General features: G+C 37.0%; 1 protein-coding gene across 1 annotated transcript in view; it reads left to right on the plus strand.

The window, feature by feature from the left end:
* LOC134535367 (gamma-aminobutyric acid type B receptor subunit 2) overlaps positions 1 to 25,359 on the plus strand; it is a 328,071-nt gene that overhangs the window by 89,135 nt on the left and 213,577 nt on the right. The window contains exon 5 of the mRNA XM_063374439.1: positions 22,318 to 22,493. Within this exon, the coding sequence (XP_063230509.1) occupies positions 22,318 to 22,493 (176 nt within the window). The remainder of the gene's footprint in view (positions 1 to 22,317; positions 22,494 to 25,359) is intronic.

Here is a 25,359-nt window from a genome sequence, read left to right on the forward strand (position 1 = left end):
CGAATTTTAATGGGGTTTTCAAGTTAACTTGAGCGTAGTAGAGAAAGAAATATAAGCTTTATTTCATCAAAATCGGCTCAAGGAAAGAAAATAAATCTTAATTTTATGACATACAATATAATCATTATAAGAAGCCATTAAGTTTTGCTATTGTAAGGAACTAAGTAGAGAGTAAGAAAAAAATACAGATCCTGACAGTTTATAGTGTCGCCATATTTGTTTCAATTTTCAATACCCTTTTTGTATATTACAATTTAAATTGCAGAAAAAAATCATGTTTCATAGACACATAAATAGTGAGTGTGTGTCATTTCTCTATGTCCACGAGGTCTCGCCGCGTCAATATTCTCCTTGGGGTGAACCCATCTGCTTAATTAAATTAAATAAACAGCTTTTATCGTTGAATGATTTATTTCATGATAATCTGCTCTCATAAAGACACTAATGAATCACCAACATGTTCGATAACAAGAAATTTTGATATGGCAAAAGTGTTACAAGATTGCTCTCTAATCGTTTGGGATGAATGCACGATGGCGAATAAAAAAAGCAGCTGAAGCTGTGGACAGGACACTACGGGACATTAGGCGCGATGAAATGCCTATGGGGAATGTCACACTAATCTTTTCTGGAGATTTTCGGCAAACTCTACCAGTTGCAAGTCGACGGACTAGCGCCGATGAAATCAAAGCTTCACTGAAGAATTCTTACCTCTGGTCTCAAATAAAAAAACTGCAACTAACAATTAACATGAGAGCACAGCTGGGTGGTAATTCTCATGTGCAAGAATTTTCTGGTGTTCTATTAAAAGTTGGAGAAGGTGCCCTCCCTGAGCAACACGGTCAGGTGACGCTTCAAAAAATACTTGGCAGAGTCGTATCTTCGGAAGACGAACTCATACGTTCGGTATTCGGGGATCTGTCAAACATACAACATCAGGAACATACGTGGTTATGTGAACGTGCCATACTCACTCCAAGAAATGACCAAGCTGCTGCAATCAATGAAAAAATTTTAAACTAATTGAATGGGGCTGAAGTGGTTTACACATCGTTTAACAGCGTCCTTAATCAGGACGACGCCACTAATTATCCAGTTGAGTTTTTGAGTTCTCTCACTGCAAGTGGTCTTCCTGTTCAAAAAATTGTTCTCAAAGTCGGTGTTCCAATAATGCTTCTGAGGAACCTTACTCCCCCAAAATTGTGCAATGGAACCCGACTTAAAGTAACTGCTCTACAACGAAATATAATCGAAGCTGAGATTCTTACTGGTTATGGCTCATGTGAAACTGTTTTCATACCATGCATACCGATCATTCCGAATAACTTCCCGTTCGGGTTCAAGCGCACACAGTTTCCAATAGCAGTTTGTTTCGCGATGGCAATAAATACGTCTCAGGGTCAGAGCCTTAAGGCAGCTGGTGTCGACTTAAGGTCTGATTGTTTTTCCCACGGCCAGATGTATGTGGCTTGCTCGCGGGTCAATAATGGAGACAATCTTTACATTCTAGCTCAAGACGGGAAAACAGTAAATGTAGTTTACAAAGAAATTTTATGAAGTGTCTTCCCGACATTACATTTGAAAGTAGAAACATATTTACCCCAAATTTAGGTAGTAACATATTTTATTGCAAAGACTGAAATATAGGTGAGAAAAATTATCATTTGTGAACATAAGAAAACTACTACAACTGTATCAACTGTTATGTTATAATGTTCAAATTTCTAAATGGTGCAAGATAATACAAAATTCCATGCGGAAAAAGTCGTGGGCAGCAGATACGTATAGTTAGAGACCCGGAAAATTCGCGGGTTCAATGACCTCCAGGATAGACTCCAATATCCTCTACACACTCGGGCAAATGCCAACTGTTCATTGGCTGCTGACTTGTGAGTCGTCAAGACTGGGTGGCCTGTGATTCGACACTTCTATGAGTGAGGGTCTCTAATTGGCCCTCAGTCCTCCAGATTAACAGTGAACCAATGACAGAAGCAGCACTGAGGTATAATTATTTGAATTTTAGCATAACACGAAATGAACCCGCGAATTTTCCGGGTCTCTACTTATAGTTATAGGTATAGGGCTATGCATGCTGATTTTTCATATACGGCATGGATGCGAACATGTAAGAATATTCTATCTGTCTTACTATAATAAAATAGTAGTTATTTTTCTCTCCGTCTGTCTGTTTATACGCGGTGTTCTACACAACTACTATACGAATTTTAATGGGGGTCTTGCGTATAACAGTCATTACTTAATTATTTGCATTCAATGCAGTTAACTTATTTCACGTCCAGCGAAGCGGGCGGGTTCAGCTAGTTATTAATAAATGTCCTTGACGCACGAAGCCCAAGAAAAGTTTTAGTTATGAGCCCGTGTGTCTAATTTTTAGGCGATAAAATGTTTCAGAAAATCAAAAAATACTTTGCTTATATAACTGGACAACAACGATAATTTCTCTGGATCCAAAAATAATAACATGAAAATGTAAAAAAAAAACATATAAAATGGCGAGTGAGGCTGAAATCTGAATCGTGTTTCTTTTGTTAAGGCAATTTGTAATATAGCTGTAAACAGAAAAACTTACATGACCATGAGAACTGATATGCACTTAATGTTTCAAATTAATTTTCCCGTTTCATTACCGGGAAAGATCGCTATGGACATTGAACATAAACAAACATTTACCTTAAGCACGAGAAATATCTTCATTCCTTGTGCTCGCGCGTATAGAGAAAATAAAAGAAACACTGTCTGACCTACATACACACAAACACAAATGTGATAATGGACGCACCTAAAGTGTTACTTTTTAACTATAAAATTATTTTATTAAAGTGTTGCTAGAGATTTAAATGACCAACACACACAACTTGAGCATGAATTTCGGTGCAATAGAAAATAGAAATTCGCAAATAAAACAGAAGCGGGTTGGTCATAATTTATTTGGCAAAATCACGTCAAAAACGGGTATAAGACCAACAAATAAAATTTGTTCAGTTTACACAAAACTATTGAAGTTTTGGATCATACAACACCCAGACGAGGCGTTTATTTTCTCATGTTTCACGCTCGAACTTGGACTGTAGCTCGGGGATTGTACCAATCAATGAAACGTAAGCTGCAAGGTACTGTTAAAGTAACGAACGTTGCATTTCGAATTCTCGGCCAACGTGCTGCTAATGGACGCCGAAATTGAATGTGTGGGTTGACCGAGAAGAACCCGGCTAATGCGGTACATTACGGGGGTTGCATTTCCATCCCCCTAGTGCGAGGTTTATGGGAAGGGAGGGGGAAGGGAGAGACCGGTTGGGGACACTGCAGTGTTGTAAATGGCCCTCCCCGCAACTTAGGCTGCAAAGCGTAATGAACCCCCGCTGCCTTAGGACTTTCCCCCTTAACGCCGAATATATACGGCATCCATTAAACGAGCTGGGAGAAGGGTAACACGTTTGTGAAGGGGGGAGGGGAGGAAATTCGGGTTGGAGTGCCCCCAGGCCCCCAGGGAGATAGTGACTTTAGCAGAGTCCACTGCTGCCTCTCCCTCCCACATCCAATCAACTCTCCATATTTCTCTCCAAAGAGTTCTCCTAGCTGGGAGGGGCTCGCACATATGTGGTCTCGTTTCATTGCCATAACTGCTTAATAACGTCTCCCAACCCCCCCGCTTCACAACTTTACGCACAAAACTAGGTTTAATCCCTTTTAAAGTAATGGGGACGCGCTCGCAAACCCTGCGCTGATTTTAATTTCCGGGACCGTTGTCGAGCTAATTGGCATTGTCCCGCGAAGCCGTCGTAGCTCCTCTAAGGTGGCCGGAGCTACGCCGAAGATCTCTGTTGAATTAGTTTGTCGACTAAGTCATTGAATGTGGTACGTTCAGGCCCGCAGCTCTCCGGCAAAGCGAACTGATGATAACTTGACATTTAAAAGTAATAATTTCTTTCATTTTGAAATAGTTCAATCACAAACGTGGGTTAGGTTTTCAATTGATAGGAACAAAACCATCTGTCCTAACACATGAAAGCCAAAAAAGTTAATTTGCATCAAACCTTTTTTTTAGCCTAGACATTTTTATTTAATGTGAAACGTTGTAAAACTTTTTTACAATACATTTCTTCTGCAGTAATTACATTAAAAGGTCTAACATAAAATCATTGGTAAATTTTGAGCAAAAAAAAAATATTTTGTGTTTCATTTTGTCCATGTTAAAATCATATTTCAGTTAATCTTTTGGAGAAAATAGTTTTCACAAATATTTGTTAACACATATATATATATATTTGTTTAAAATATATATATATATCTGTAGGTAAAAATTATATATGTATAATTTTTACCTACAATTTTTTTTTTTTACTGGTGAAAATGACAAATTTTCAAAAGCTTCGTCTCATATTGAACGCTGTTTAAAAAAAATCAACGATGCAATAACATGCCGGAAGATTAATTTTATTAAGTAGGCGGTCTCGCCTTTAATGATGAATTTTTTACAAAAGTTTCAAACCAATTTAGAGACAACTGTAAATATCTGTATTCTATTCAGGAACTAATAGTACTTGTTATATATTATTTGGTTTAAAGGTATGTAAATGCTCATAGAGAGTGTATTTCTACTGAGCATTAAACAGAAACTACTGTTCCATGTTCGTATATAATATCTCCCTTTATCAGCATGTTTGTGTGTACAAACTTTGTTGCCACACAGTAACTTGATTCTAAAGAGAAAAATAATCTTGACTTATATTTCTAAGCAATATTTTAACCACGTTGAAACACAAAAGAGTACAAACATTAATTAAAATTGTTTTTTTATTTATTTGCAAGCCTCGGAAAAAAAATTAAAAGGACTTCGAAAAAAAATAATACGGAATCTATACTAATATTATAAAGCTGAAGAGTTTGTTTGTTTGTTTGAACGCGCTAATCTCAGGAACCACTGGTCCGATTCAAAAAATTCTTTCAGTGTTGGATAGTACATTTATCGAGGAAGGCTATAGGCTTTATTATATTATCAATAACATTAGGGATCCTTACTAAAAGTCCAATTTAGAATCAAATGCGTTGGAGGGGGTTAGATACAACATGCAGTACACGTACGAAGTGTGTGTTGACAATGCCGCAGGCGCTAGAAGTTTTTTTTCCTATTGCCTATTAACATTGTTGCCACGCACTAGATGCCTTATCATTCTTAATTTTCCCATACAAGTAAAAAACACCCGTGTGATAACAAAGAAGCAATCAGTACCCTCATAAGAGTTCAATTAGTATTTAAATACTTTTTATCACTTTAAATCGCAAACCTAAACTATTGTTTTTTTCCCTCTCTCTGTGTTTAATTTGTTTTTTTATTGCCCTTTTTTTTCAAGCATATATATTTTACAGAATTGAAACTTCACAGTAATGTTCCTTACGTTACGCAGAATGACATTTTCCGAAAATTAGATCCCATGGGTGGTTAAAACCAGGCAACAGTGGGTACTTTGTCTGCATGGGAACAGGATTTTGCATTGTTCATGCCTTCTGCGTCTCCATGGCAACGGGCATCACGCGGCAGTGGCGTACCCACAAGAAGGGGCATGTATAATGAGCGGCGCAAGAGTGATCTGCCTGTAGACTGCCGTAGCGAAGTACGGGTACATCAGTTGTACGTTGCGTGCACGAGTCGGGAAACCATCGGTGTTATTCATTTTCTTTCCGGTACATTATACAGCATTGTAATAAATTTTCACTGAATTTTTTTTATTTACCATTACTGTAAATGGGAGATGTGGCTTAATTTTTTCCATTAGTATAGCCGTGCGAAGCCGGGTCGGGCAGCTAGTGAATATATATAATACATCTTATTTTCTGGTTGACAAACAATACTACCAGTTCGTTAATGAACTTTTTCATTATTTATTTAAGAAAAACTTTGGAAAAGGTTTTAGGTAATAGAAATTTTGATAATTGTTTTGAAATGTTTTGCAAGAAAAGATTTCCTTTCGACGAAGCTCTGTACAATGTCTGGAAACTAAGGAAATAGTCCCTTATTTAAATGTTGGTCTTGCACGCAATTTTTCGTTTTTTTGTTGTTAATTTTTTTCTTTTTTGCTGTTAATTAAGGACTATTTTTAACCAATTTCATTTTTATTTTAACAAAATGCTTTCGTTTTTTAATCAAACTGGCCGGAAATTAGGAATTTCGACACATTTTTTTTCTAATTTTATATAATTTAAATTATTTTTGGAAATTTTATTTGCTCTATAATTTGGTTACTAAAGGGCGATTTACACTTTGTTAGTCTGGTGTACTCCCCTAAGTTAAACTTTGTGCCAGTAGTCTGAAGCACCTTTCCCAGAGACCTATAGGATCTTTTGCAGATCTAAGACATTGTTGGCAGCTCGCTTAAAATTTCCCTCGCTTACAGGCACGTCCCAGGCCTGTAACGTTACTTCACTTCATGACCGAAACCGTCTACAGCAGCTCTGGACGAGCTGTTACCATTTCTCAGAGACGAGCTGACCATAGCCTTTACCGTCACGAATACGTATTAGGTTCTCTCCTCGAAAAGCACGTCATGCATGCTTGTTCCCAGCGTCGTTGCGTTTTCTGCCCCCCTTTACTCCACCCCCCCTCTTTCAGTTCTAAGAATTCGTCTAAGGCCAATGACCGGTCAGAAACCCCAGCAGACAGCGACCGTCTCCAAGGACGCCTTGCATAAAAAATTGTGTGCCAAGATGGACCGCACACGATATCTAGCGGCAAACTCGCTAACCGCCCAGCCAACTTACCCTGTAAGCCGCCAGAGTGTAGCACCTGACTGCCTCTTTATTCCCTTAGTACAGAAGACGCCTTGGGCGAGTCGATTCTTTTTTATTCCAGACACCCCTCAACAGGTAGCGCTAAAGTCGGCCAGTGCTACCAACTTCGAGACATCAGTCAGAGTTTTTTTTATGACGCCCACTCGGGGAACTTCGGAACCTTTCGGTCCGGACTCCCAGTACCCCCACCTCCACTTTTGATAGAACAGTTACTTTTAATTACGAGACGCGGTTCTTCGAGAGACACTTCGCGTCGCTACTGCAGACGGACCATTTTGCGATTATCGGCGAGTCGACGAGGCACTACAAGACTTCCATCCGGCCGCAACCGACTAAGTAGGGGATAATAAATAAGGGATGCTATCCCTATAATCTTTTTCAAGTAGTTTAGTCCGTCTGCGTAGTACAAAGTGTAATAGTTATTTTCTTTTAAATTATTTCTGTTGAAATGAAGAAAACATCCGCGTCCATCCGCGCATTCGCGGGATCCAGTTCCTGGCGGGCGACGCATCGGTAAATAGAAGCCAACTCCCTGTCTGGTGAGTGACGATCCGTGACTTTCCTCAACCTCCCCTTAACTTTTCCGGGCATTTTCTGCCCCGTATACTGTCTGTGTACAAGTTCTGATCAGTTTTGATTCGGACTGTTCCAGACAGGGTCCGAGAGCCGGACGCCGAATTGGCATTTTCATCTCCCTTCCTCAACAGGACACAAGCGCCCTGGCATCATGTTCCCGCGTGATCTCCGGGAAACGAAGCCCCGACCTCCGGTGCTTCTGTATCTTTTGACCCTTTTCTGAACTTTCTTTAAATTACGTCGTCAGATGCAGTTCATTAAATAAACATAATTTCTGGACTTTAAGTATATAGGATACTGGGATAGTTTAAACATATTTGTATTTTTTTTTATTGGTTTATGTATTTTTAGTAAATGAAACTTTTGATAATTCCGTGTACGGCCGGCCAATAATTTTTTTTGAATATACCTGAGAGCTGTTTAAGAATGTAATTAATATTGTACGTTAATATTTTCTTGTATCTGTTATAAGCTTCCCCAGTATGGAGTAATTATATTTCAGACGGAATCACACCTTGTTTTTGTTTATTTCTAATAAACTGGTGAAACCTAAAGATCCACCCAGCAAAATAAAAATGGTAATCAGACCGTGGTTTGCTGCTACAAAAATAATAGCAGTTAGCGTGGTTTGATCCTTGCTACAACACATAATTTCAACAGATATTCACTAATTGTAGAATAAAGGGTGTAAAACTCGTGAAAGTGATAATAATCATAAACACTTGTGTGACTTGTAAATTTTTACACCAATCATGTTAATCTAAGTGAATATCTGTTGAAAATTTTTGCGACATAACTACAAATGCATATGAGGAATCGTGTTTAAAATCAGAGTCATAATCTTCCAAGCAGAGAAATGCCACAAAACAAAAAATTAAATCATCAACTTACAGTATGAGATCGAAGACTTTTAAATACATAAACTAACTGGTGACGAACTCTCTCTCTCTCTCTCTCTCTCTCTCTAGCAAATTCTCTTACACATATTCTCTCTCTGACATTCTCTCTCACATTCTCGTTCTCTCTCGTACACGCTCACGTTATCTTTCACATCCTCTCTAACATTCTCACATTACCTCATGCTCTCGTGTTCTCTCTCACATTTTCTCTGACTTTCTCTCTCGCATTCTCTCTCTTTCACTCTCTCATGCTCATTAGCTAATTCTCTCACGCATTCTCTCACCATTTATTTCTAATTCTCTCTCTCTATTACACTCAATTTTTTTTCTCTCTCTCTCTCTGGTGTACCTTGAGCTTCGAACCCCAAAGAGCTCGTCCGCCCACATCTCGCGTGTAACCAAGCCACTGTTGACCTTTACGCACCTGAAGGCCTCGAGCGGTGTGCAAACAACGGGCCCTGCCGTGGGAGGCGCGGTGTCAGTGTGGCCTCGAGACAAACACCAAGATTGATTCCACCCGCGGTGGAAGACAGTTAAGAGAGTGCCGCCCGCCTGGGCGCCGCGAGAGCGCAGGGGTCGCTAAGGGCGACGCTGGGGCTCACTTTTAACACACAACGTTTCGCCTCTAACGCACAACAAATTACGGAGCTGGCACGCAATCTTCTTGTCGGTCCCTCGGGTGTCTCCGAACTATGATTATCAAAAGACAAAAGTCCTGGACGTACCTATCCCGCTGACATTACTGAATACCAACATTCTCATACCTGAAAAAAAAAAAGCCTGGTAGAACACTTGTTTTAGACTTTTTCTCTGTCTAAAAAACAGGGGCTGATCCAGTGATAATTCTTTTTTGGGGAGAGGGGGGGAATCGGTGCCCTTCAGATAATCTCAACAACAACAACAACAAAATTACCATATATATATATATATATATATATATATATATATATATATATATATATATATATATATATATACACACACACGTCAGGGACTTATTTTCTAAAACCTAAAACATAGAACATTATTGACGAAACCCTGCTTATGGGCACCCGGGCATAGAATATCCAATAAAGAATAAACATATTGATGATACCAACCTGACAAAAACATAATTAAAAATTATTAACCTAAAAAAAATTAAATATTGTTAGAAAGCTAATTTCATTATTTTTAAAAAAACAAATTCAGATCAAGTATAATGCAATACTTGGGGTATTAAAAAGATATTGGGCAAATAAATTGAGAGAAATTTCAAATTATTTACCAAAGAAAATTATTCACATGGATTCGAAACCGGGTAATTACAAAATCTAGGTAACCTAGAAATACTAAAATACTCAAAGTATGTTTTAAATGCTTGGAGACCTCCCTCCTTCCCAATAAAATTTAACAAAAAATTCAAACCATGATATGTGGCTATAAAATATTTTTTTGTGATTCCTGTAAAATTTATGAAAATGGAATAATGAAATAATGAAGCCAGTGGACTGAGCTATGTATTTAATAATATTATAGCTAGCAGATAGGTCTACACAATGAAAATGATTAGTTATTTATATATATACAGTGAAATATGTATAATCCATAAATCTGTTAATTAAAAAAATTATGAAAATTTTGCATTTATGAGGTTTGAACCATGTAAAAAATTACCCCTTGAAATTTATAATCATGCACTTTGCCACTACGCTTTTGAGAATATTAGAACCTAGGTAGGATACTATGTACTTATTATAAAACCATGCTGCAGTAATCATTGCATCAAACAGCTCACAATAAAACATAGTTTACCGAAACAACACTCACTACCACGGTCCTGCTGCTTGTTTACTTTTACAGTGTGCGAAATTATTTCGGGAAGCCTAAGGTGCACATAAAGTTCTGCCATTTCCGATTACACCCGAACAATTCACCTTTGGCCAACCTCGGGTTTATTTTTATATATTTATATTAATCTGTTTATTTTAATGTAGCTATACTAACCTAACTAACCGTCCATAGTGTTTTAAAGTGTTTTAATGTAGCTAATCTGCGCAAAAATAAAACAAATCCCGAAGTTGGCCGAAGGTGAATTTTCGGGTGTAATCGGGAATGACAGAACTTTATGTGCATCTTAAGTCTCCCAATTATTTCGGACACTGCTGTTACCAAGCAGTGTTGCCAACTTCATATCGAGAAATTCCTCGAAATAACCATTAACTTCCCATTAAAGTTATAATCCAACTAATACAGTAAAGTTACCAAGCAGCGTTGCCAAACTTTATGTTGATTAATTCCTTGGGAAATGCAAAATAAATTTCTCATTAATGATACGAAATATTTTTTTCCAATATATTCTTTGATAAATGTTTAAGTGTTGGTATTAATAAACAGCATACCATTTCTTGCAAGGTTCGGCTCTTAGAGGGAAATTTACTCCCTCCCCCCCCCCCCCCCCCCCAAAAAAAAAAATTAAATTCGTCCTTGCTCAAAAGTACACGTTGAATACACAGCCGTTAAAAAATGTATGCGATATAAAGTTCAAATGGCTTTTAAATTATATTTGTAATCAGACACTTTTAATAAATCTTGAGCGGTTTGTAAATGGCGCGTTAACACCTGTAGTTCTGCGCACCGTTTGGCAGCCAGGCGGTAACCTTGACGATATATCGCTTTCATTTCACATCAGTCGTGTTGCTGGATGCACGGGTGAAGGTTTTCTGGCTTTTAGCTTAGAAGACACCTGGATACCTGACTCTGCAATGTGGGTGTGGTTTCCTAATTAATTGTCGGATGTAACGTCCGGCTAGGGACAATGGGAACACAGAGAATTAATGAATTTGTGACGATGTCAAAGTCTTTACAAAAAGGATAAGTTGTGAAGCGGGGAATTAGATTTGCGCGGGAATGAACTTCTTGGGGAAGACGGGCGTACCCAGAAGAAGAAGAAGAAGAAGAAGAAGAAGAAGAAGAAGAAGAAGAAGAAAAAAAAAAATACACCATCTCTATATAGCGTCCGCCAATTTTCCCACACTATAAATGTTTTTTGAATATGGAACAGAAATATTCGTGTAAAATTACAGGTATTTGTACATTTGTTCATTTTCACGAAAACAACTCTATAACTACTATCTTGCCCATAAATTTATGCTTTGTGTTGTTCCAGTACCTTCAATGGTTGAAGTTATTTGTAATAATTTCCCTGAACAGCTGTACAGTATTAACTGCGCACACAATAAGCATGATACAACAAAATAAAGTCAAATTTTAGAATATTTTTTAATGTTAATGGTTAAAATAAGTAATATTTTACTGAAAAATCAATAATAATATAAAATTGTGATAATTTTAGTAAGAAATACACAGTATTATCTCAAAAATAGTATCTCATATATGCAAAAATAACCATGTTGTACAAAGTTACAATACCTTTCTTGTAGTACTACAGACTATTTCTTGGCAACTGATTTCGAAAGGAATTTTTGTAAAAGTACAAAAAAAATTTTTGTGTACACTTGCGACAAAAATATCTGGTTTGAACTCGTAGGGAATAGAACTCGTTATCATCTTGACCGGAGACGAGATATCTGACCATCACCCAACCACCATTGTCCCGAGAGTACTAGAATATGTGGAACAAAACAATTGCCACGCAATTACGTAATCGCCCATCTTCGTGGCCTATTTGATGTTTCAGTCTTTCTTGTGCATTTTGTCTCAAATCTAACATTTCTCAAAAGTCAACGAATCTTTATGCCAGTGTTGTTACTTATGTGGTAGTTAGTGTTCGTAAACAAACATCATGTGCTGCTTTGCATGTGACAGTTGGAAGTGGGTACCACTGGTACATAGAGAATTGTCAAAATTGAGTTCTGTCTCATGACACTGACTATATCTACTAAAATATGAAGACGACGATTTTTCTCGTTAAGTTAAACTAAAACAGGGATTTCATATGAAAACAAAAAATCATTAACGTCTTTTAGGACTGTATGTTTGGCCCATTAATTAATTTTATACATATAAAATTTATTAATAAATATTATCAATGACCTTGCTGAGAAACTGGAAAATCAACCATTTTCACTTTTACTTTTTTTACGTTCTTCATGTACTTCAGATGTACTTTAGTACCTATTGTGAACTTTTGTTGCAAGGAAACTCCCGCATCACACAATGGTGTGTTATTCGAGAGATTTACTTCAAGAAGATTTTCATTACAAACAACAAAATAATTAGGATAATTTCGGAAAGAATCAATTTCCATATAGAAATTCAAACGTTCAGAAAATAAGGCAATTATAATAATGGTTTTTCACTTGAAATAAAATCACTTGACAATAATATGTAAAGTGCTTCAAAATTTTGTTGCTTATCTAGTTGTAGACGTAAGTTATATTTAAATTTAAATTGCACGGTATTGAATGCAATCCTCCGTTTCATTAACATTAAAAATAAAGTTCAATAACGAAAATAAAATTTATAATAAAATTCTGTTAAGACACAATGTAGATTTTTGTGCACGGCCGGTTATTTCGAAAAAGATTTTCTTTTGTTCACAATGCTCAATCCTACATTTTTAACAATTATAAGTTTTAAACGTTTTGCTAACGACTTTATTTCTTCTAATTACAATCATACAATTTTAATTGTTTACTCATTCTACCGTAGGACTGGCTCAACCACAGCGTAACATGCTGTAGGGCTAAATAAATAATTTCCTCATTAATTGCTCGTTATGTGTATTTCGTAAATTCTTATAGTATTTTTAATTAAAGGTGTGAGTGTTGGGCTTCGCTGATTAGGTGATTTTTCACATTTGCGAATATTTTCACGGCTCGATGACACAACATCAGAAATAACGACGCGGGTTGATTGCAGACCTACTGGGTATGGCGCGTCACCGATTGCGCAGTAATTAAAACCATCAGCGGAACGTTTACGTGAGTTTCGGTCATCAGGACGTTAACAAGACGGATCAATATGTTTTTTAAAGTGCATGAGCTCATCTCAAAAGTAGCACGATTCCATTTTCCGGGTGGGGTCTTTCAAATATTCCTTTATCTATATACCCCATAAGTATACGTGTCCAACGTTTGCAAAGAGGTAAACGATTTCGGAAAAGCTTTTTAAAATATTAGTTTTTGTACATTGCCTGTTTCGAATTTCACAAGTGTCTTTATACTAAAACATAAAAAGGCTGATCAAAAAACGAAAAAAAATATTGAATACGTTTTTTTGAAAGACAGCATCACAAAACTTGCACCTATTGGAAAATATTATTCAAATTTGAAAGGTGATTAAATCAACTTAAAAAAAAAATATTAGTTGTGTATTTTTTTATCGGTGTTTAAAAAAAAAAGTTAACTGTAGCAGGAGAAAGAAATATTTATTGAGGCAAAATTTTACAAACAGAAACAGACAATTGATTACATATAGAAATAAAATTGGTAAATGCCCTAATTACTGCTTCCATATGATCATTCATGAATCTAATCAGTCGCACATCTCTTTCTTGAGGAATACTATTCTATTCCGCAACAACAGACAAAAGTTTTAAATAATAATTAAAGGTTTTTGGAATAAATTAGTACGAATTGGATAATGTACATGGTACAGAAATTATTAATTTTTAAAGTTCTACCCTGAATTTTTTCAACCCCTTGCAGGAATGGCTCATCTTAACAAAAATTGTTTCAGACAAAAGTTTTAGATAAAAATTATTAGATTTACAAACAATTTGAACGGATTTGATTGTGTTCTTACTAAGGGAGTTATGAAAAATTTTGTCTTCCAACCCTTGTTTTTTTCCACCCCTTGCAGTCATAGTTGGTCGTATAAATAATTGTTTCAGAAAATTGTTTTAGGTAATATTAATACAGTTTAAAAACAATTCTAACAGATGTAATAGTTTATATATTAAGGGAGTTATGATTTTTTAAATTTATTTATTTCCAATCCCTGTTATTTTCCACCCACTTCATTAATGGATGGTCATATAAAAATGTTTTTGGACAAAAGTTGTAGATAATATTTTTTATAATAAAAAGAAATGGATTTAATAGTGTACAAAGTGCGGATTTTTTTTTTGTTATTTTAAAACCCTTTATTTTCATCACCTTGTAGCAATGGTTCATCGTAACAAAAATGTTTCAGACAAAAGTAAAAATAAAATTTATAAGATTTACAAAAACTTTGAACGATTTCGATGGTGTGCATACGGAAAGAGTTATGATATTTATTGTCCTCAAACCCTTGTTGTTTCCACCCCTTGGAATTATGGTTGGTCGTATCACAAATGTTTTTAGACAAAAGTTATTGGTATTACTCCTAAGAGTTATAATACGTTCAAATTCATTTTATTGAAGTTACAGCGATTTTTCTGTTTTTCAAAAGACCTTTCCCATTTCTACCCATTTGGTCGGATATTGCCCATTAACGAACTTGATTGAGATTTTCCACAATTAGATTTTAAGTATCAGTTTGGAAGAGATTTGTGAAATATTGCGGCGGTTATCGTATCCACAAAACTGTGATATATATATATATATATATATATATATATATATATATACACTTTTGAGTTGACGATGGTTTTGGGGTCTATAGACCATGAAACGAAAGGCTACATAAATATTTTTTGGAAGTCGCGCTATGATAGTACAATAGTTAGAATTTCTTCAAAATCTACCTAAAACATTTACCTGCCTTTTAAGGTATACGACAACCTCCATAGAAGCAGTCACGTGTCTGAGAGAGCAAGAATATCTATGTAGCCTATGAATTAAATTTATCACGTTCCTTAAAATAATTTTTATGAAGATAATTTTGGTACTAGTGATGCTATAAAACCCCGCTTTATTTTTTTCCTGTCGTAAATAATTTGAAAGACTCAGTTCTGGTGCTGTGGCCTAACCAAAATAAATCTTTTTTACACTAACAGCATGATATCATTGACGGCAAAGTGACCTAGATTTGTCGTTTAAAAGATTTAGTCGCGATATTTTATCTTCCGGTAGCAGAACATAATCTAATATTGCTTCAGCAAGAGCTCGAAAAGCTTTTAGGAAAGACTTGAAAATAGATTGCAGAGGAGCTGTAATATTCTCCATGACGAGCTATGGGACACACTTAACTCGACGTCTAAAACCCCTGAGCAACTATGAAGCACTAATGTATAGGCCTACTGAACGAAATAAAAATTTAATTTTTCTTTTAAAACTCGGCGAGGTATTTAAGTGGTTCATCCTAACTCACAAAAGTCGAGTCGGTATGGGCCTAGTGCGTTCACATTTTAAGTAAACACTTTAGAAATTAACAAATTGAAAAAATTAACCTCCCCCACTCACAATACTTATTTGTACACATTTTAACTCGATTAATGCTTGAATACACGACTGTCAAGTCCACAATCCATAGGATGCGAAATTAAAAGTATGCAATACCTGTGTGGTAAAACATTTGAAGTAATTTCCACGTTAATTGAATCGGTCCGTGCAAAATTTGGAGTCATTTTTCACAAAAAAAAGTCTAATGAAATAATTTTTGTATTTAATTTTCCATAAAATACTTCATTTTGAATAAATTTCCAGCTGAATCACTGACTTATTTTTCGTAAAATAATAATTTCAGATGGAACGATGTAAACTTATCTAAATATAAGAAATATCCAAAATATTAATTCACGAGATATATTATTACTAAGCTATATTTTATCACAATCCATTTAATGTATTTTGCGCAGTGGTAAATATTATTTTATAAAAGTCGTATCTCTAAAGCTTATCATGCCGTATAATTCATAAACATACAAAAACTACCAACTCTTTTTACTACGTGCTGTAGTTCTACGTCTTAAGGATGGACCAACTGTAAAGATATTTTTACAAATTAAAAAATCTTCAATTCAAGTCAAAATTAATTTAAGATGGGTATTGTAAATTATTAATAAGCATACATTTAACTACTTTCTCTTATTTAACGTTCTCCGAAATATCACAAATTAAGTTGTTACAGGGGTTGATTTTATTAAAAATCCAAACAAAATGTAATGGAATCCACTAAATCAGTATTGGAAAAGTAAATTTTAATACACTATAAAATTAAAATTATTGTTATTTTGCTGTTCACATCTACGGTAAAATAAAATGAGATGAGTTTAGTTTCATTTGGTTACGGATATAGCCATATTTATTTAGTTCTGAATTTTTACATAGGCATTATTGTGGGAATAGGAGAAAGTGTAAAAAAAATTAGGAATTTCTTTACAAGTAATACTAAGCATTACTGAAAAAAACTAATACGTTGGAGACGAATTTTGATATATGTCCTTTATATTCCAAATAAAAATGCTATTTTATACTATATCTTAAAATAATTTTGGTAGTCGTAATAAGTTTATTTAATTGAATATTCTTAGCACTTATTAAACAATAACAAATTAATTTAAAAGAAAAAGGTGTCTGTTTGAATTTTTTTTTCAAATTATCTACTTCATGAAATGTAAAGGAGGTAAGTTTAATTTCATCAAGATAAAATAAATCCCCAAAAACACTAAAAAGAAAGTTATATCATATACTTGATTTATACTGAAAGTTAATAATGCTTAGGTATAACCACTTTAAAAAAAAGGTATCATTCTTAAACGGTTTTGTTACGAATTAGATTTTATGTACCTTACAATAGTGCCCATTTATTTAATAAAGATAATTGGAATCAATTACATATTTTTCTTTCAATTGCAAGATAGAAGCAATACCCTGAAACTGCGCGATGCAAATCCGCGGGGGTCATCAGCTGGTGTTCTAATGTGTGCTCAAAAAATAAGGCTGTCGTCTAATTTTGCACATCCGGTGTCCATTAATTGAGCCGTGCTGTCGTGATTTTAAGCTGAATGACTGTGCATTGATATTGAGGAAAAGTTGTTTTCTTTTTTCTTTTCTAATATGCCGCTCTGTGACTCCTTGATCCCTTACCTGTAGCTTGTTGGTGCCCTCCGACCCAAGCGAGGGGGGCGGGGGGGGGGAAGGTAAGACGGAGAAGGGTTAAGATGGAGAAGGGCCAAGTTCAGCGGAGGCGAAACAGGATGATCTCACGGCCAGTGAACGCTTCTGTGGCAGGCAGGCCGGAAAATTGAGTAACTGTATAATAACTGGTCCTCCATCTCCACCCTCTTCCCCCTTTAAGCCCTTATTCGTCTCCGAGCCCTTGGCACGGTCTCTTATTTGTATAATTGACTTTCTTTGGCCGGCCAAGAAATTGGCATCTGGTCTCTTTCGATTTCCTCCCTCCCCCCCCCCCCCTTTTTTTTTACCTCTCTTCCTTTTCGTCGACTCTTCTATCTGAGGTACATGTATATATCGTCTCCGCGGGTGGGAGCTAAAAAAAAACGAATTTTTTTTCTGTGATCTGAATTAATATAAAGATTACTCTAACGGATCTGCTTAAGTACTCAACCGATTCGTTCAATATTTTTTCAGGAGCTTTTTTTTAATTGTTGTCAAGTGTTTAACAGTAACCTTATTTAATTCCTTCTTTCCATCTGGGCTATCAGATAATTTTTTTAATGTAGATTTCCAATAAAGACTACCTTTTGTATCCGTTGCCATAGCGCGACTACAGGAAAATCGTGGTCTATTAAATCCCAAAACCGTCAACTAAAAAGTGCGTACATGATTTAATACATAACCCATTTTTATGGACAAAATAAATGTCGTAATTTTGTGTCCGATGAGAGTAATATTTCAAGGCCGAATTTTAATGCAACGTTTTCGTGAAACATTGTTTTGAAAAGTTTCTGATGCAAAAAGGACAGGTAATATGTACTTTTTTCTAATAATTGTGTAAAATGGCATTTCAATAGTTTAAGTAGTTTACTAATAATTGACAGTTTAATGATTGGGTGAGGTTAGGTAAAAGAGGAATAAATTTCTATTGATTGTTGTAAACGCTCGGTTATGTTAGATTGACTACGATTAAAATATTTTAAACCACATTTGAACGGTTACTTACGTAACTTTCATATTTTATTTACCATAAAACTATAATATCAACATCACTGTAGATAACGAGGAAGTAAATTCAATAATCTAACTGATATTTTGGCTACTTAGTTTTAATTTTAATCATTTAAATGCTTTTCTTAAATCCTATTAATACAATAACTTTCTCAGAAAATAGTCTTCTTTCTCTCTTTCTCTCTCTCACTCTTGTTTTTTTTCCTAGCCTAAGTAAATTATAAGTGTGTAGGGGAGGGTCCAGGTTATGGGAGGACCTAAGTGTGTCTCAGGCCGAAGCCTATACACTCTACCATGCGGGTTTTTAACCATGCAGGAGAAGGACGCGTGCATCGTGTGCTTATTGGGGTTTACTGGCCAGCCATGGCTGCGATTGGCGCCATAACTGACGCCCCATTGGTCGCCTAGCTTAAAAGCTAGCTAATGTGACCCAGGTAAAACCTGCATAGACACAGGGAAAACCCTGGGCCGGGTCATGCGGGGATCAATTATCATGCATTATGCAAGCAGGTAACTACTGGACAAGAGGGAAGAAGGGTCCAGGTAAGAAGAGTTGGAGGGGCTGAAAAATCAACCATGCTGGAGTTGGGTGCTTGGGCCTTGCGGCCCGCATTTAAAGTTGGGAGCTCCTGGGTTATTATTAGCCAGGGGCGCATGCGCCCCCAGGGGCGGGCGACTTCACTCGTCAGCCCAGCCCAGCTGCCCAGGCAGCCACAGTTAAAACAGAAGTGGGCAGACGAGCCAGTAAACCGGCTCGAACTGCGGGCGCACGGAGCGAAAGGCAGCCTGACGTTGCGCCATCTTCATCTTCCTTCTTCAGATCAACAGCAGTACTTTTCAAACCAGGGTGGGGGGAGGGAACCAACCTCGCCACCCAAAATCCCCGAGACGGTTGAAGGTCGCGCCGCTCGAGGCTACTACTGCCACACCTACAGTAGCCCCAGCTGAAGGTCCCTGATGTCTTCCTTCAGAGTTCCGATGCATTTCAGTTCCGTTGCGCGCGCAGCAGTCCACAGCTCCGCAAGTTCCAGCCCGCAGTCCGTCTACACTTCGCTACTGTGGCACATCGAGCTCCCCTGCGGTGCCTTCGCTGACGAAGCTGCTTCCTGCCACGCACCGAGCTGCATTCAGGCTACCTTTCACCCCGATAGCCGTAATAACGACTCCACAGGCCGGCCATTGGTCCGCGGACTGCTATTGGTAGAGACCCGTGAATTTCGCGGATTCAATGACCTCCAGGATAGACTCCAATGTCCTCTACACTTACGGGCAAATGCCAACTGTTAATTGGCTGTTGACTTGTGAGACTTCTCGACTGGGTGGCCTGTGATTCGACATTTCTATGAGTGAGGGTCTCTAATTGGCTCTAAGTCCTCCAGATTAACAGAGAACCAATGACAGAAGCAGCACTAAGGTATAATTATTTGAATTTTAGCATAACACGAAATCAATCCGCGAAATTCACGGGTCTCTAGCTATTGGTTATTCACAGTCACCCCAGCGAGATTGCAACTCTCGAGCTGGAATCCCGTATCCGCCACCCGCGGGACGCGGTCGGTAGCAGTTGGCACTGCTAGGCCGCCTCCTGTACGCCCACAAATCCCCCACGCACTGCCAGCCTTCGGTTACCCAATAGGGCGCAGGGAACTCCCAGCCAACAGCCCGCGAGAGAGATGCGCACGCCCCGAGAGACGACCACCGACTCACTATTCCTAACCTAACTAATTACTAAGTGTATTTGGGAGGGGTCTGGGTAGGGAAGACTCTAAGTGCGTCTCAGGCCGAAGCCTATACGCTCTAAGCATGCAGGTTATGAACCATGCAGGAGAGGAAGCATGCATCATGTGCTAGGAGGGGATTGGCCAGCCATGGCAACGTTTTAGCCATGACTAACTCCCCTCACTGACTATTCTAAGTTAAAAAACTAGATATGTTGGGCCCAGGTAAAACCTGCATAGACACAGGGAAAACCCTGGGCACTGACATGCGGGATGCAAAATTTCATGCATTAATTACAAGCAGGTTGGTTACAGGAAACAGAAGGATGGTTCTGGAAGAAGAGTTGGACAGAGTAGAAAGACTACTAAGCAAATGGGCGGGAGCTTGGACATTTTGTCCGCATTTAGTTTGGTGGCACTGGTTGTTTCGGGGGCGACTTTAGTCGTTGTTCAAACAAACAACCAAACAAACAAACTCTTCAGCTTTATAATATTAGTATATATTAAATTAAAAACTTATTTATTATAATCAATCCTAGCTTTTATATTTACTAAAAAAATATTTTTATGGTATATTTCAACAGTGAACAATAGTTATTGTTAATTAATCAATATTAATCAATAATTATTAATATCCTGCTCTGTTATTTTAAAGTGGGCAGTAATTTTGTTAAATCATGTTTATTAATTCATTTATATTTCAATCAAATTTACAATAAATGACAAAATATTATGATTCTTAAATAATTTAGAAAAAACTGAAAGCCAAAAAAACACTCTGTGTTATCTTGTTACTAAATTGTATAAATGGCTTTGCTGAGTAATACTGAGTAGTATTATAAATGTCACTGAGAATAAAATTCATGGAAGTTAATAATTTACATTTGTAAAACCTGTATAAATTGTAGTTAGAACTGATTTCATGCTGTAGTCGGGGTTCTGAAAATCTTAATATAAAAACATTTATGGTGTAATTATTTCAACAGTGAGTAATATTTATTGTTAATTAATCATTATTGATTCATCAATAATTATTGATATCCTGAGCTGTTATTTTGAAGTGGGTAAAATTTTTGTTAATTCATGTTTATTAAAAAAAATATTTTCTCTCACTTTTCTCTCTCTCTCTATCTATCTCTCTCTCTCTCTCTCTCTCTCTGCCATTTTATTCCTTCTATATACTTACAAGTCGAGGTTTGAATTGCCAAAGAAGTTACCTTTCTATCACATGTACTCAGAGATTAGGAAAGGACACAGATGGCCATCAGACGTGAAGCCGTTACCCTTCCCCCCCCCCCACCTTTTTTTTTCATGCAAATATTATGTACTTTTGTTTAGGTTTGTATCAGCTGTTCCAGCCTGTAGTTAAGCTGTTCGGAAGAAAATTATGTCAAAATATTACTTATTAGTATGTTAATATATATTAAAAGTAAAAAAAAAACAATCTTCATAATACAAATGTAATGATATGAGATTACATTTATCTCCAATTTAACCTTCAGTAGAGGTACAGTTGATACATTTGTAAACAAACGGCCGCCATATTGGTTTCTGTATTTCACTGAAATCCCTCTCCCCGTTTGGCTTCACTCCCTCTACTAAAATCAGACCTTAAGCTCCATCTGTATATTTCTCCAATCTCTGCGTGTACTGAGTTACACGCGCTATTTATTGACGTGACAACGTCTAATAAATCGATGAACGCCGGCTGCACGCACGAAAAAGTGTCCCGTTATGCACATTGCCCCGTTACGCTCATTGTACGCTTGCGCCGCATCTATCTCTCTTCCACTCGATTGGAACAACCATCGATTAGACTTTTTCGAGGCACATTAAACTTGAAACACTCCCATTCGTTTCCTACTTTTCGTATCATCGTCCTATCCTTAACAGAGTAACACAGATTGGAAGAAGTTGAATAGCAAACGTGTACAAAAGTTATAGTTAAAATAATCTGTTCGTTAAAGTAATAAACCTATTTGAATTAACGAGTGCAAATAAAAGTAAAATTTATCAATTGAATTGTGAGATTTCATTTCACTCCTTTGTATCCATACGAAATAGTGATAATTCAATAAAAATGATTCAATTTCATTCATAAAAGTATGCAATCATTTCATCAGTCTTTTGTTATGACGTTGTCACGTTAAACTATCTTCCGTAAACCGACTTTACGGACAAACAATTTTTTTTTTGCTTGTAGTTACGGGCCCGCCCAACAGATAGCGCACCACGTCGCGGTAGTCTCCCCGCCGCTAAGGAGTCCCGTATGTCTCCCTCCTCTTGTTCCATGGCGCGCGGCGGCAACGACGGCGGCAGGCTCACAACCACCTGGTGGCGGACCTGGACGAGCGGGGGCTGGAGGTGGTGGAGACGCAGAGCTTCACTAACGAGGTGGCGTCGGCCATGGCCAAGCTCAAGGAGAAGGACGTGCGCATCATCCTGGGCAACTTCAACGAGTCCTGGGCGCGCCGCATCTTCTGCGAGGCGCACAGGTACGGCCGCGGGGGAGGGGGCTGGCGGGTCGGGACAAACCTCTCCTTCCAAGTTTATAAAGAGGAAGGAGGAGGGAAAAAAAATCACGTCAGCGTGTCTTTCAGTAGTCGCCAGCGATGCGTAAATACCTAACCTCTCGGTAACGAGCAAATTCGTCTGTTTTCTCGCGTTTCAAATAAACTCATTTCACTTAAAGTTTCATTTGCGTAGATAATATCCCGGCTTTCGTAAAACCACACCCTGGGGGAGTGGGGGGAAGTCTTTTAGTACTCGCCAGCGATACGTGAACATCTAACCCCGTTGACGAGCAAATTCTTGTGTTTTCTCGCTTTGCAAATAAAGTCATTAACACTTAACGCGTCACTTGCGTAGATCATGTCCCGGCTTTTCGTAAAACCACACACACGCCTGCTCAATGCCGAGCTTGATAAATATATTCGATTTTTTTTTCTAAGAAAGTAATTTCTCCATCCACTGCTGGAATTCGCTGCCTGAATTGCAAACTTTGATTGCCACAATCACGCGCAGATGGCAGGACGAAACAGAAGGAAATTCAGTACAGTTATAAACTTCTCCGAAGGAAAAAAAAAAAGACCTTGAAAAATACTAAACACATGCTTTGTACCTGATTTCCGACATGGAATTTTATTTAAATACTTCCTATCTTGTTAAAATTCACTAAACAGTTTTTACTGTAAAGATTCTGCACACATTTTATGGCTATAAATTATAAATAAATTATTAAAGTATATTTGTGTAATTAAAAGGTAGTTTCTGTATATATGTAGGGACTTAAGTATGGTGCTTTGTAATAATTCATACTGCTTCCTCAAATAAATTTATCCGATAAAATAATAATATTCTTTGTAAAAAAAATACAATTTATGAAAATCTAGTAATCACTTGGTTATGTTGATCAGGGCTCCAACTAACTTGTGACAGTTTCATTGACTTAAACAATTTAGTGACATATTTAAACACTTACAAATTTACCTACACCCATGCTTTACCCGGGACTCGAACCCGAAAACCCCTCGCACCGTAAGTCAGTGTGCATCCGACTACGCTACGGAGGTCGGTGCTAGTGGGACGTTTGGGGTTACGAAAAATTTCCAATGTTTAAGCCTATTTAAATATTTGGCGAGAGTTGGAAATCATCCAATCAATCTGATTTTTTTGGAAGAAAAGGAAAGGGGGAGGTGCCTGAAAATCATTGCTGGGACCAAAATTTACAGAGAACACAGAAACAGTCAGAAATAAAGTTTTTTCCTCCTGTGCTGTGGCCATAACGCGGCACACTCCGGTGAACATTCGGGGCTTGGGGGAGCTTTCCTAACGACTCTTCGGGAACGGTTTCCCCAACCAGAATTACCACAACCTCGCATCCAACAGCGCAGACTGCGAGCCACTTCCCACCCCCTAGTTCCGAAGATTCGCAGCCGCTATTACACACAGCCTGGCTCAGGAACGGAGAAACAGAACTGGGTCTTTAAAGACACATGCTACGTGCGCGGAGGGAAAGCGAGATATCCCTGTTGCCTTACTTTCAAGAATTAAATCCTTGAACGTTCAAGACTCTGCGACTTTCGCGTTAAGGAAATGGCTCGAAAATAACCCTCTATTTTGTTATCCTGTTACCCAAGCTAGAATGTTGCCAAAAGACCGCGTGATTTGTGCTAGAGAGAAACTTCCAGCTGTTCCAAAAATGAAGTCATTATATTGACCACCGGATCTATTATACTAATTGATATTTAATGATGGTAATCCTATAAGAAAAAAACATCCAGGCAATTAAATAATTGTAGAAACAAAAATATAAAATAAGAATTTTTTGAAGTTTTTTATTGAACTAAATAAATGGAAACCCGGTGGAGATATTTTATTGTAAAAGTTCAATTTACAGAGCTGTTGTTTCCTGTTAACTCATGGAAACATTAAAGTTTTTATTTTCGTAGTTAAAATGTTTTACTTATTTTTAAATATGATATCTGTACCTGAAGGCAGTTCGTGAGAGACTGACGTATATTATAAATTGTCTGAATAGTCAAATGCCCATTCATCATCCACATATTAATTCGTAGTATGTACATCTATTCAATCGCAATATAAAACTTACTTCAATTAATGCAACCCTTAACTCGAATTAAGGAAAATTAACATGTGCCTTCTTATTAAAAGGTCACCCACAAATTACAATAGATTTGCGAAAATTTTCTTTTAACTAAATTACTTAATTTTGCACAAAGAAACAGAAAATTGCATAAATAATATTCTAAAGAGATAATGGATATTTATAGATGAAAATATTATGAATAACTTATTTATGAATTAATAATAAACAACTGGATTGTGAATGACTAGATTATAAATACCTCGATGGTAGAATGTATGTATAATAGATGGACACATGAACTAGTATTAATGAAATATGGTGGGTGATGATGGTACTATGGATAAATTGCGAATGGACATTCTGGATTTTTCTATGACATACTCTATATATGATGACATACTCTATATATGATTTATTGTTAACTTATGAAGGATAATAATGGTTTAATGGTTGAAATGATAGTTTATGAATGTCTATTTGATGGATGGATCTCTCATAGACTAGGTGATGGATGGTTAGATAATGTACGGATAAATGACGGTGGGTGATGATAATATGGTGGATGAACTGATAGTTAATGAATTATCGATCTCTAGATGATGGATGTACATATGATAGACTGGATAAGTAATGGACGATGATGGTCAGATGATGAATGGAATGGTACAGACAATGGGCGCTGATGGTATGGGAAATGAAAGTAAATTATCTTCCGATCTCTAAACGATTGATGTACCCAAGATAGACTGGAT

This window comes from Bacillus rossius, chromosome 8 (assembly GCF_032445375.1).
Source record: "Bacillus rossius redtenbacheri isolate Brsri chromosome 8, Brsri_v3, whole genome shotgun sequence".
Lineage (NCBI taxonomy): Eukaryota > Metazoa > Arthropoda > Insecta > Phasmatodea > Bacillidae > Bacillus > Bacillus rossius.